The 14,835-nt window shown below is 38.7% G+C and overlaps 1 protein-coding gene across 3 annotated transcripts; it reads left to right on the top strand.

Moving 5' to 3' along the window:
- Positions 1–618: 618 nt before the first annotated feature.
- rps19bp1 (ribosomal protein S19 binding protein 1) lies at positions 619–3,945 on the top strand. 3 transcript variants are annotated; one of them, XM_040003928.1, is made up of 4 exons: positions 619–815; positions 2,036–2,257; positions 2,513–2,610; positions 2,964–3,945. In XM_040003928.1, exons 1-4 carry the CDS (start codon positions 761–763, stop codon positions 2,979–2,981), a joined length of 393 nt encoding a protein of 130 aa, XP_039859862.1. In that variant the 5' UTR covers positions 619–760; the 3' UTR covers positions 2,982–3,945. The 3 variants fall into 3 exon arrangements, with proteins under 3 accessions (XP_039859862.1, XP_039859860.1, XP_039859861.1); XM_040003926.1 differs by having other exon boundaries at positions 625–815; positions 3,003–3,945; XM_040003927.1 differs by having other exon boundaries at positions 627–815; positions 2,084–2,257; positions 3,003–3,945.
- Positions 3,946–14,835: the final 10,890 nt, after the last annotated feature.

Here is a 14,835-nt window from a genome sequence, read left to right as displayed (position 1 = left end):
GGTCAGAGGGCCCGGTGGCGCCAGTGACCGGCAGCCTCGCCTCTGTCAGTGCGCCCCAGGGCAGCTGTGGCTAATGTAGCTTGCCATCACGAATGTGTGGATGACTGAATGTAGTGTAAATCGCTTTGGGGTCCTTAAGGACTAAGTAAAGCGCTATACAAATACAGGCCATTTATCATATTTGCACAACCGACTGTTATTAACAGGCCAGTAAATTTGGACGCCTCATTGGCTAATTCTCTTCACCTAATCTGGAGACTGCTTCGACCTACATTTTAAAATAGCATGACTTATCATTTTACTACATTTTCTCCTTGTCCCACAGTTTCCATAGTGCGCCTGTTCTGTTTTGATACTACTACTACTACTAAAATGGCCTGTATTTGTATAGCGCTTTACTCAGTCCCTATGGACCCCAAAGCACTTTACACTACATTCAGTCATCCACACATTCACACACTGGTGAAGGCAAGCTACGTTGTAGCCACAGCTGCCCTGGGGCGCACTGACTACTACTACTAATAATAATAATAATAAGAAGAAGAATAAAAATTTAAAACTAAAGTAGTTGAAATAGCACAACAGGTGATCCAGGTAGGAACTTTGTTCATTTTACGTCGTCAAGCCGACTGCTTTTAACCGACGCACACGAGCTTCCCGGATGTTTATGGAACCACATGTTGTTACCCGGTTATAAAAGCACATTTCTGTGGATGTAGTTTGTGGAAAGTAGAATAAAAAGTTTGTAGCTTGAATCAGGATGTCGGCTTCGTTGATCAGGAGAGGACTGGAGCTGATGAGCAATGACATTAAAGGTCAGTTTAGCCTCTTGAGCTTGCTGTGCCAGTTGGCTAACAGTATTGGATATTAGCGCTCTCGCTATTATAATTCTAACCATAACTTGTGACTGATCTGGTTTTTTTTTTACATCGTTATAGTTAGGCCGTAATAGAGGGGGTTTACAATGTTGCTTTAAGATCTAAAATTGATTACTTGAATATTATTTCGGAGGTTTTCACGTTGTCGTCATTAAACCATTGCAACGTAGAGCCCGAAGAAGACGTATTTGAATAACGGTACTATGCGTAACCTCAACCTACATAACATTCCTGTGAGGAAAGCAATTCCTCATCCGGGTGAGCGGGTACTTGGTCTCAGCACAGCTGATGTCAGGAGGACCCTGAGAAGAACTGACGTACTCAAGCAGCGCCTCGGGACTGGTGCTCAAGGAATGTGCTGACCAGCTGGGTCATGTCCTCACAGACCTCTTCAATACCTCACTGAACCATGCAGTTGTACCATCATTCTTCAAGAATTTTACCATTATACTAGTTCCTAAAAACAGTCCACAGTTCCATGTCTTAATGATTATCACCTTTTAGGACTCACAATGTGCATTTCAGTTCCGCATTCAACACAAATCATCTCCCAGCATGAAAGCATGCGGCAAGTGGAGACAATTGATGGGGACTGGTGTACCACAAACAGCACTGTCTTACATACACAGCTTCTCATCAATAACATTGTGGAGGAGGTGGACAGCAGCACTAAGTTTCTAGCTTTGTTCTCTTGTAATGGGAGCACAGCAATGTCTGCACTTCCTGTCTCAGATGAAGAGTGTGTATTTGGAGCAGAAGAGCCAGATTCTCCAAGTTTCTTTCTCATAGCCATCAGGCTTCTAAATTCTAATTTTTTTTAATACCCCTCCCATCTACACACACACACACACACACACACACACACACACACACACACACACACACACACACAGTGGACCACACTTGGACTGATGTCCCTGCTGCTGTGATACTCCATTGCTATCTATAAGTGTAATACACTGGTAATTTAACAATACTGCTGTTTTTTTATGCATTTCACATTCATTTTTATAGCTCTGTTTGTTACTACAATTTTTATTAATGTTGTGAGCCAGTGCAACACGATTCCATTCAGATATGCTATAATTAGTGTATAGCTTTTGAATGACAAAAAGATCGATTCACACTCTTAAAAGAACATGTTTCCTTGTCTGCAGCTTACTTTGGGTTTTGTGCGTGTCTTTTTGCCATGTGTTTCCTGCCAGATGTCACTAAAGTGAAGAAGAAGCAGCAGCAGACCCCTAGCTCAGCCACAGTGATGGAGCTGGTGAGCACCAAGCGGCAGGGAGTTACCAAGCAGGTCAAAAGACTGCAAGGCCGTCTCGGGCCTGGCAAGAGCAAAGCCACTGTTAAAGACAAGAGGATCAAGTCTGCAGTGGGTCAGTCTGCTTGCTGTATTTCTGTCTTCTTCATGCTTAGAATAAAAGACATCTGTGAAAAAGTAAAAACAATTGGTACAGAGGCTTTTGCGTTTTCATGTAAGGACCAATAGGTGGCAGCATTGGTCTTAAACTCAGTTGTAAAATGTACAGCCTTCCACTGAAAAAGAACTTAAACCTGAATAATTTTCTGTTACTCTTTTACAGTCTAGTTGATGTTGCTCTAAATTTCTTGTTCTTTGGTTTGAATTGTAGAGGAGTTCAGGAAGAAGCAGGGGAAGAGCCATTTGAGTGAGAACCTCAAATACTTTATGGCAACTGGCTGTAAAGCAACAGATTCTGACACACTGAAGGTAACCAGGTCATCAGTCCCTCACATTTTACAAGTACTGTCATTGTCTGTGACTTTTATCTCTTCTTGAAACACTGGAGTCCAAAATGTTAAGCAGGATTTAAAAAGAAGAGTCATATTTACATAAAAAAGCAGCTTGCTCACAGCCACGAAAACACTGGTGGCATCCGGTGGTACCTCTCAGCCTGCTCGTAGATTCAGCAGTGGTATCAATTTTAATGTCGGCAAAAAATAAACATCCTGTACAGTAAAGATCCAAATCCCAGGATTTTATTTATTTTTTTGCATTATTGATAACCCAAATAGATTCATAGCCATCACTGGCTACTGATGAACTGCTTTTGTTGTCTACAGGTGGCCTTAACGTGCTGATTTGATTTCTGTCTGACATAGATCGTGAACCACAATAAAGGGAGGCAGTCAAGAAATCACCCGGACAGGCCTGTGAAGAAGGCCAAAGAGGCAAAGTCTTTGTTCACAGAGGAGGAGTTCCAGCAGTTTCAGAAGGAATACTTTGGCAGGACTGTGGAGGAAAAGAAATAAAACAGACACAAAGACACTGCGCCCACAGCAGAAGCTCCAGGGCTGCGTTTGGAGGATCGAAGTGGATTTCTGGACCAGATTTTGTTCTCATTAATGTTCGTGTAGTGTCTGTATGGTTTGGGGTTTTTTTTTCTTCTTCTCTTTTTTTTTTTTTTTTTCTTTCAAGGGTGTCTGTGTGAGTAATGTGTACATTTTGAACCAACCACAGGTTGAAGTTCATAGACAAAGTATGAAAAATCATTTACAAAGAGACAGGAAATGACTGAGATATGACTTGTGTCAGTCATAGCTCGCGAGTCCTTTGTTTCATTGTTTGTGAACTACAAACGTAATGAAGCTCACCTTCAATTCACAGCCAAGAAAAACACCATATTCATGGCTTAATAACCAGATAAGCTTAGCAAGAGCCGTTACAGGGCGGTGTGAGAGAGCAAATTCCTGAAATTATGGGCTTATGGATGACTTATACAATACATTTCTGTTTCTCATCCCTTCTTCTTTGATAACTTCTTAGAATTTTTATTTATTTTTTTTTTAATTTATTGAATTATTTTTTCAATAAAAGCTGTAATTCTGGGAATAAAGCTGCATGCCACACTCGATAGATCTAAAGATATTAGTTGCTAATTAATCAATTATTAAATAATATCACAGTCAACACAAAGGTTTGTTATTTCTATTGCAACGACCTTGAATTAATAGCTTCCATCATTTTCATCATTCCTCCTATAAACACGTGTTTTGATATGGTCGTCCTCAAACTTGTTGCTTTATTAAAGTAATGAAATAATGACTCCTGTTATGGGTTTATTCTTGTTCAGATTACAGTCTTTTTCTATTGGTTTGGCTCATTTCTTGAAACAGAAATTACATTCTCAAAACTCTAAGATCATTTGGCAAAACACTCTTACAGTTTAGCACAACACTATAGCTCACCTGCAAAAGCTCATATCTCTTCCAAAACTGTTCACTCGGGCTTCAATCTAAATCCCTTTCTCATTTAAACAGTCAGTGTCTCCAAAATGGCAAAGATCCTTCTCAATAGCTTTGGCTCATTTCTCAACACAGATCGGACATTCTCATCATTCTTGGTGCTTTTGTCAAAATAAACCTGGAAGGTTGATCACAACAACATGGTCCACCTGCAAAAGCTCATATCTCCCCTAAAACAGTTCACTCATGTGTCAAAACTACATTTCTTTCTAATCTGAATAGTCAGTGCCCCCAAAATGCATCGTCCCTTTGGCATTGTGTGAGTACTGCCATACAAAATGTTTAGATGTTTTGTCACTATGGCAGAGGACCAACAATATACAACAGAAAAGAGTAGCCTCCAAGGTTTGACATCACAGATTGCACTCACACTACCAAGGAAATTATGGCCACACCATTCTCAGAAATGGCAGCACACATAGTTATATTGCCCCCTCGCTGACCTGGGACATCCACTGTGGCCCGGTGGCCAATAATATTACGGCCATGTCTTCGGCCCTTGGCCAGGTTGAAGCCAGCTTTATCCACGAACACCAGGATGTGAGGGGTCTCATGTCCTTCCAATGCCATCATTCTCTAAAATAGAGTAAAGAACGTAAAATCAGTCATACAGAAGAGTCATATACTACAGTTAGACAATTACATGTTCTCCCCCACAGGTTCAATATACTACAGGCCACTACTCCAGTGGTTCTAAACTAGTGATAGGCCTATGAGGAAGTACTGCAGGGGTATTTGATAGAAAGGGGAGTGGGAAATACTGGTGACTTACTGAGATGTTACAGTAAAACCTACAATATTAGATAGATTTGATTGGGAGACAACAAAATAAGGATTATAATGACAATCGTATCATACAGTAAACTGCAGTTTTCTGTTGAAATTGTTGAAGTCAGATGAAGCAAATACTGATTCTGAAACCAGGTAAAGGAGGTATTGAAACCAAATAAGTGAACTACTGCTTACTGTGATTACAGGTAAGGTTATAATGAGAGACAACCAGTAACTGACTTACATTTATATACTGGTAGCGCAGCTCCTTCACTCTGTCAGAGTTCCTCTCAAATGGTACCCTGTAGATTTGTTTCATTGTCATCTGATGCTTCTTCAAAACCCGGTCTATTGTGGAGATGCTTATTGTGTTTATATTCTGGAATATATGATTGTCCTGAAGGATGGCATCACGGATCTGTCTCAATGTGATGGCATTATTCAGAGGCAGAGGTGTGGACTCGAGTCACATGACTTGGACTCGAGTCATTAATTTTATGACTTTAGACTTGACTTGAAAAAATGTTCTAAGACTTGTGACTTGACTTGGACTTTTACACCAGTGACTTGGGACTTGAATTGGACTTGAACCGGTTTACTTGAAAAGACTTGATATTTTACCCCAAATATAAAATTTAACATGCATATTATATAGAGATTGAAAATGTGACGTCATTCACGGGTAGAACCGCAAAGGATTCTGGGAACTCGTGGCAAGCGGTACTAGCGCACGCAGGCTTTCAATTGAAATCAGTTACACAGCGATAAAAAGAAACACAAAAATGTCAAGAAGCTGTTGTATTATTAACTGCAATAGCCGGTCGCATGACAGCCACGGGAAGCCGACGAGTAAATAGATCGGTTGTTATCGGATTACGTCGTTGAGGAGAAATTGTTCGAGCCATGTTTCCGAAGTAACAAAGAGGCGACTGGATTGCAGCCATTCAAAGACCAAATATAACGTCCCAGAACACTCCAGCTCACAGGTTAGTCTGCTCCAAGCATTTCCACAAAGATCAGTCTGCTGTTGTAGTTAATACGTCATTTTCATAACATAATTGGTGATATAGGTTACAAGCAAGTCTGGCGCTGAACAGAAATTGTCGCGCTATGCTCCTTTGTTTATTGTGCATAAATAGTGAATTGTCCTGACACAATATTGCGTTTCGCTTCTGTTATTATGGTACATTGACAAAAACATATACTTTTATTCACAGGGTAAAACAGTTGTTTTGTATCACTAATTGTCCAGTACGATTACAGCATACAGTATTATTGTCACTGCTACATTTCTGTGATGCTACCAGAAATTATTTCCACTGCTAATTAATTACCGTTGAGCTCAAAGGTCCTATTAATAAACGGTTAACGAATGTGTATTTATGACGACGATTTGTGAGACTGGTAAACTTATGATACGTACGATGGTCTTTACTTTCTACACGGTGCATTTCAAGGTCCTGCACCCATCCGTCGGTAAACTGTACCTGGGCTTGTTGCAGTGACCGGAAGTTACTAAACTTCACGAGTGTATGCACTCACTCCAAGAAGCGTATAATTATAAATATGCATATAAATATGCTACGATGAGATAGCTGACTTCATCTAACTAGCAAATGTTTTCCAGGCTACGTTGGTGATGCAGTTTTTTTTTAAATGATATTTAAAAAAAAAAATCATTTATTTATGTATGATATTTTTGTCATGCGATTTTAAAGCCAGTCCTACAACCGCATCCAAGAATAACATGCAGCTTATCTCAGAACTGTCGGTGAAATTATTCTTGGAGCTAGGTTTAATTGAGCTGCATTTTAAAGAGGTGCAATTTCACAATTTGTGTATATTTTCTAAGTTCACTATTTTGTCATGTGTTGAGAAAAACACAGATTTAAAAATTACATGGTCTAATATTTACATTTAGCATATAACTGCAACATGCTTTTTTTCGTTTTTTTTTTAAAGACTCGAAAGGACTTGAAATTCAAAGTTTCAGACTTGTGACTTGACTCGGACTTTTACACCAGTGACTTGAGACTCGACTCTGACTTGCCTGACATTACTTGAGACTTGACTTGAGACTTGAGGATAAAGACTTGAGACTTACTTGAGACTTGCAAAACAATGACTTGGTCCCACCTCTGTTCAGAGGTGTGGACTCGAGTCACATGACTTGGACTCGAGTCAGACTCGAGTCATTAATTTTATGACTTTAGACTTGACTTGAAAAAATGTTCTAAGACTTGTGACTTGACTTGGACTTTTACACCAATGACCTGGGACTTGAATTGGACTTGAACCGGTTTACTTGAAAAGACTTGATATTTTACCCCAAATATAAAATTTAACATGCATATTATATAGAGATTGAAAATGTGACGTCATTCACGGGTAGGATTCTGGGAACTCGTGGCAAGCGGTACTAGCGCACGCAGGCTTTCAATTGAAATCAGTTATACAGCGATAAAAAGAAACACAAAAATGTCAAGAAGCTGTTGTATTATTAACTGCAATAGCCGGTCGCATGACAGCCACGGGAAGCCGACGGGTAAAGAGATCGGTTGTTATCGGATTACGTCGTTGAAGAGAAATTGTTCGAGCCATGTTTCCGAAGTAACAAAGAGGCGACGGATGGCCTGGATTGCAGCCATTCAAAGATCAAATATAACGTCCCAGAACACTCCAGCTCACAGGTTAGTCTGCTCCAAGCATTTACACGAAGGTCAGTGTTTTTTAGTAGTTAATACGTCATTTTCATAACATAATTAGTGATATAGGTTACAAGCAAGTCTGGCGCTGAACAGAAATTGTCGCGCTATGCTCCTTTATTTATTGTGCATAAATAGTGAATTGTCCTGACACAATATTGCGTTTCGCTTCTGTTATTATGGTACATTGACAAAAACATATACTTTTACTTTTGCAGTGACCTGAAGTTACTAAACTTCATGAGTGTATGCACTCACTCCAAGAACCGTATGATTATAAATATGCATATAAATATGCTACGATGAGATAGCTGACTTCATCTAACTAGCAAATGTTGTCCAGGCTACGTTGGTGATGCAGTTTTTTTAATGTGTATGATATTTTTGTCATGCGATTTTAAAGCTGGTCCTACAACCGCATCCAAGAATAACATGCAGTTTATCTCAGAACTGTCGGTGAAAATTATTCTTGGAGCTAGGTTTAATTGAGCTGCATTTTAAAGAGGTGCAATTTCACAATTTGTGTATATTTTCTAAGTTCACTATTTTGTCATGTGTTGAGAAAAACACAGATTTTAAAATTACATGGTCTAATATTTACATTTAGCATATAACTGCAACATGCTTTTTTCGTTTGTTTTTTTTTTAAAGACTCGAAAGGACTTGAAATTCAAAGTTTCAGACTTGTGACTTGACTCGGACTTTTACACCAGTGACTTGAGACTCGACTCTGACTTGCCTGACATTACTTGAGACTTGACTTGAGACTTGAGGATAAAGACTTGAGACTTACTTGAGACTTGCAAAACAATGACTTGGTCCCACCTCTGGCATTATTTGCGGCCTCTTCCCCCTATTCCTCCACCACGCATTCTCAGTCCTCCTCCTCTTCTTCTTCTTCTTCCTCCTCTTCCTTGAGGAAGAACTTCCCCTTGTCCGTTTGCTTGGCCTTGTCTATCCATGTTCAGAGCCTCGGACTGGCTCTGGTCAAGCTCTATATATCCGTGTTTGGCAGCACACAACACCTGGAACACACCTGTGTGTGACGCTCCCCCTTCGTTAGTCTAGTTTCACCTGACTGTCAATGACTGTCATCAATTTATCAAATATTCAAAGAAATTCATATATGGTATTCATGGTATTATGTTCTTGACCAATTTTGACAATTGAACAGACAGTTGTGCATGCGAGTACTTATACAATGAAATCATGCTGACATGTTTTGGAGAGAATGATCATTAGACTGAGAATCAACTAATCAGTTTAGATCTACAAGATCTATTCATTTGGAAAATGTGCTAAATGTGGGCTAACTGTATAACTGTAGGCTACTTGTACTTAATCATTTGCAAAGATGCACTGAGACAATTGATACATGTACTTAGGCATTTGCCATTTGATAAAATGAATGAGAAATGCCATTCTGTTGTGAACATTTGCCAAGAGGTTTGGAGGTTTGTCCATGTTATTTTGAGAATGTAATTTCTGTTTCAAGAAATGAGCCAAACCAATGGAGAAAAACTGTAATATTTTGCTTTTATTAGGTTAAAAGGTGAACTAATAAGGTTTGGAGGGGAAGAGCACAGACATTTTCACTCTTTACATTTTTTTAAAGATTAACCAAAAAAAGCTGTTTCATTTAGTGAGCTCTTAACTGTTTCCCCTTCGAGATGGGCTTTTTTTTGTTTAAGGGAAAGAGTGCCACCATAGACCTAAAGGGTTTTCACCATTTTTCATGTTTTTTTAATTACTCATGTCGTCAAGGCAAATCAGAACACCACATCCTCATTTCTCAGAAAAAAGGAGTCAAACTTGAGTCGAAGAAATGTTTAGGGTACAACGTGAACAACCCAGACATGGACATGATGGCACACTAAAGCACTGGTACGTTCTTAATGTGATTTTTCGCAGTGGCTGTTTGGCTAGTGTGCATAAGTGACTTTAGAACCCTAAATTTCATCATAGTTATATCATTAACATTTTTCTAACATTGTGTTTTAACGTTATATTAATATGGGACATAATGCTATGAATGCTACACATTTGTTGACAAAAACAATATTTTGGCGTAAATTAATCTGCAGGATTACATAATATTTCATAAGGAAGTCATGTCTTTATCATCTGTATCATCTTTAGCCTTTTAGACCCTCTAACCCCAAATAACATCAGCTTGTTTAATGCTCTGATGTAGTTTCCATCTTAAGAAAATTTTATTTTATAGTTCAATGTATATAAAGTATAATATCAATATAATGCAGGACCTATCATTTGTACGGCCAAAGTGAGATTGACACTAGTCTTATCAGCTATGTTAGCAAACTAGTTTACTAGCTAAAGTTAACAATACTGATGGCTAAAGGAACTCAGCCCACGGCCGTCGTATTCTCCCAGACACATTGCATGCCGACGAAACATCTTAACTTTCTACAACAAAAGTCAAACAAATGACATAAAATAACATTTTCTCTATTTCTGTCAAACATTTAGCTGCATGAGCCTTGCACCTGAACCCTGGGTGCACTGATAGCATAGTCTTTCTTCTTTTAAAACATCTCTAAAAAGTACATCTGTGCTTCTGTGCTGGTCCCAGACATACAGTCCTCCACAGAATCTGTATTTTTGCAAACAAACTTTTTATATTTTACTCCATATCACAGACCAAATTTATTTATGGTTTAACTGGCGATTGTAAGACGTCACAGTATCTTTTCAAATACAGTTTAGTATCTTGGTCCATTATTCTACCATTATTCTGAATTTGAGTCCAAAACTTGACTTCAACCATTGTTACATCAGTTTGCAGAGATGTCTCTATGGTCCATATCTTCCATTTTGGATGGTCAGATTTCCAGAAATCAGAATCTGCAAACTTTATTAATCCCTAAGAAAATTATGTGGGTTACAGTTGCTCCAGTATAAATAACAGTAACAGAACCAGACTAGACTATATAACAATACTATATGTTACAGATTTAAGACATTTAAGAAATAGCACAATATATACAAATCACTCAAGAATAAATATCAAGGATTGACGGAGGTGATTATACATAAATATCAAGAATGTTGACATGGTGCTCAGCATGCAACAACATAGAGGATAGCACTTCAGGTCTCGCAGCCCTTTGCCACACCTTTTGCCAGACAGGAGAAGCCAACCCCCAGGTAACTCAAACAAAGAAAGATGTATTAATATAACATAAAACAGAACTTTGACCTTGCAAGGTTAATATGTGTGCACGCCATATAAACATTGGAAGGTGTGATGGAAAAATAAATACATTTAATAAAGAAACAATATTGAACAATAAATAGAATATTTTAAAGTAGTGACTGTAAATTAAACTAAAGTGAATCAACGGGTGGTGAGGTGTGGAGCTTACCATGTGTGGCATGCCATCACACCGCCCCAGGAGATCTTTGAGGTCAGCAGACCTGATACTTTTAGATGTTCCCAGGTACAGATTAAAGACTAGGGGAGAGAGGGCTTTTGCTGTGGCTGCACCCAGACTGTGGAACAGTTTACCTCCTCACATCAGATTCTCCACAAGCCTAGGAACTTTTAAAACTGCTCTTAAAACTCACCTCTTCTCATTGGCTTTTAGCAAGGTTTAACTTATTGTTTTAATTTATTGTTTTATCAGTGAGGTGTTTTATGTACTTGCGTTTTATTGTATTTTATATTTGTATTTTATTGTACAGCACTTTGGTCAGCCTTGGTTGTTTTTAAATGTGCTTTATAAATAAACTTGACTTGACTTGACTTGATGATGAGGTTGCTGATGCTCCAGAGCCTCCATGCTCAAGGAGAATATGAACTCGTTACCTTCAAAGAAACAGGTAACGTATTTCAGTTGATGTAGTTTGACACTGTAAATATTCTTAAAGAAATTAATTTGTAACCTAAATGAAACCTCTTTCTCTTCCCAAGAAGTACTTCAAAAAAGGTCTACAAAAGGCGTGTAATGTTTGTGTGTGATGGATCATTGGTACTCCTCCAAACAATTTCAATTACGTTCTGCAAAACAAGTCTGGAGGAAGTACTTTTCAATAATCATTAGTCAGCATCCACCATAGACGTTCAACCTTCCTGGTCTTCATTGATGTTTGAGCCACATCATGAAAAATGCTAAGGATCTTTGTGTATATATTAAGAAATGTGTGTACATTTATATCAATAACTGTATGACAATTTAATATTTCTGGTTTAAAAGTACTACTAACAGTAGTTCCATGTACTTTTCCCTGCATTTCAGAAAACTGCAGGCTTGGAATGCATGTGTTTGGGCTCCTTAAATGTTGTTCTTCAATGAAAGACATGACATGGATGGGGTTGTCCATAGTGTAGCAGTAATGTTTTTGCAGGCCTTGTAGTGGCAGGAACGTAACAAAGCACTACAACTTGAAACTCCTCATGCAAAAAAGGGGACTCTGGATGTTGATGAAAAGTGATTGCCAAAGACGGGAAAGTAAGTTAGTAATATTACTTTGTCATTCCAAATGAATGTGTCTCATTGTCTCACAGAAACTGGGTGCAGGTTACATAAAAAAGATAAATTAACTGAATAAAATGCAATCTGTTCGTTTTTAAAAATAGAATTTTGAAATCATACTGTCATGTGTATCTAAACTACCAAAACCTTAATGAGAAATTTAAATAACACCACACATAACTGTGCATGAAAGTAAGAAATATTGTTAAAAATTGTTTCATACATCACTGAATATTCATTTACAGAAAGGTGTTGGGGAAACCCCACCAAAGACCCATTTCCTGGAAAGTGTTCATGCAGCATTACTGGACTGTGAGGGTCCAGGATGTCATGGTACTTGTCCTGCCTACTTAGCTCAGTAAACACAATCACAAACACAATCCAAGAACCAGGTATTTTGAAGATGATAAGTGCAGCAGGAGTTGTAGAGCAAATTGAAAATAACATATAATAAATTAACCAATGTACTATTAAATTTCAGAATTACACACAAGCCAGTAGAACCCAGGTGATTTTGGGAAAAAAAGCCATTGGGATCCAAACAGAACTTGTATCCAATGAAGAATGACAAGGCTCGTGCATGGGAGGCAAAGGTGTGAGGATTGGAGGGATGTATAGGAAGTTGAGATGAAAGCCTACATTGGAATTTTGATTCTAGCTGGCGTCTACCACTCAAGGCATGAAGCAACACGTGATTTGTGGGATGACAAGACCAGATGGGCAATATTTTGTGCGACGATGTCCCACTACCGCTATTCTCAGATCAGTGCTAACATCCACTTTGATGACAGGCTCACCTGCCCGGGACGCTTCAGGGATGATAAGCTTGCTGCATTTCATATCCTGTGGGAAAAATGGGTTGCTTGTTTTCCCCTGTTGTTCAGTCCAGGGGTTGATGTGCGTGTTGACGAACAGCTTGTTGCATTCAAAGGCTGCTGTTGATTTCGACGGTATATGCTCAACAAGCCCGCAAAATATGGCATTAAAATCTGGGTCACCCGTGCTGCGGTAACCTCCTATGCCTGGAAGGTGCAAATTTACACGGGGGGAAAAAAAAATCACACTCCCCACCCGGTAGTTCCCAGGCAGTTGTGCTCCAACTGACAGAAGGGCTCCAAGGACACACTGTCACATGGGACAACTTTGCGTAATTCATCTTGGCAGAGTAACTCCTCAGAAGGAAGAGGGAGAAAAAAAAATTGGCTCTGGTTGGCACAATCACAAGAAACAAACCAGAGTTACGATAGATTTGTTTCGCTACAACAGAGGAAGACTCTGTCATCCGTCTTTGCCTTCACCAAAATGACCATGGCGGAGTCCTACGTCCCCAGTTGAGGGGAGAATGCTTTTAAGCACAAAGCACAGGCAGTGATGGGGAAAATATGAAGCCTGCAGCAATCCTGTGCTACAATAGGTGCAAAGGCAGCGTAGATGACCTGGACAAGGTTGTTCGCATACGATTGAAATACGATTTTTGATTTTGATTTTTGAAGTCTCTTTTTAACATGAATTGCAATGTATAATAGTTGATGCAATACTCATTAAAAGGATACAAGCATTAACCCCATGGTGTGCTCTAGTCAACAAGAAATAGAGACTTGTCTCCTAAACTTCGAAGAAGAACTCCACACACTGCACAAAAAGTAATGATGCATAAAAATCATTGATACTATTAATTACTGATATACACTGAGCTGAAGTGATGGTCAAGTATAAATCAGGTTGCATGTACTATTTGGAAAAAAACAGAAATGCATTTCTCCATTTATAAATCCTTAGGATTATGTGATTTAAGTGGCTTTTAAAGGATTAAAATTCTGAATATGAATTAAATGTTGGTTTTCATGACCAGGACTGAGGCCAATCCTATACCCCCCCCCCCCCCCCCCCTCCCCTAAAAACCCCATGTCGGTCAAAGTGGAGCATTTGAATAAATATAGTATAGTATATAGTTAATATAACTTTGTTTTGCAGGAATTTTCACAATATAAAAATACATAATCAAAACACTTCCTATACAGATTCAATCCAAAAGTTTATCAAGTGTCACTGAGCAGTCTTTACCTTCAAATCTAACCCCCCCACCCCGTGAAGTAAAGCAGCTGGGCCTTTAGCTAGCAACACAATGTTGAATTTGAAATAACCTGCCACTTGAAAACACGTCTCTCTTCCTGCTTCATCTTCTTCTGTAGAGCTAGCTAGATTTTGAAGTATTGCAACCACAAAATGCAGACACCTGCACTCCTTCCAGCCCACTTTAACCCCTGAATATAAACGCTATAAATAAACCTGGAGTAACGAATCTGGTTTAAAAATATGATGAGTAGAACCTACTGATCTTTGTTAAAAAATGTAGGTAGTAAAAGTAAAGAGAAAAACAAATAGCCGAGTATAGATTTAAGTACAGTTACCACCTCATACAGTATGAAATAGTGACACAAGCCACTGAAGCCATTTTCCAACCCTCCTCATATTTTCTTTTTTCTGTTACGTGTATTATTATGACTAAAATCTGTCCATTCAGAACAAACCGCAGATTGACGTTCACATTTAATCAGTATCTGTTTCGAAACCTACCAGAAATTATGCAGATACATGCAGTCAGCAGTTATTTCTCTGACTAAAGTCATGAAACTAGTTCTCCAAATGATGAGCCTGTAAATGTCTTAAACATGTTTATTAGTCATATTTTCTTTGTAAGGATTTCGCCTGAGACTT

Source organism: Simochromis diagramma, unplaced genomic scaffold (assembly GCF_900408965.1).
Source record: "Simochromis diagramma unplaced genomic scaffold, fSimDia1.1 OVJJ01000325.1, whole genome shotgun sequence".
NCBI classification, from domain to species: domain Eukaryota; kingdom Metazoa; phylum Chordata; class Actinopteri; order Cichliformes; family Cichlidae; genus Simochromis; species Simochromis diagramma.
The sequence above is the reverse complement of the archived record's forward strand: the minus strand, read 5'-3'. Positions and strand labels throughout refer to the sequence as shown.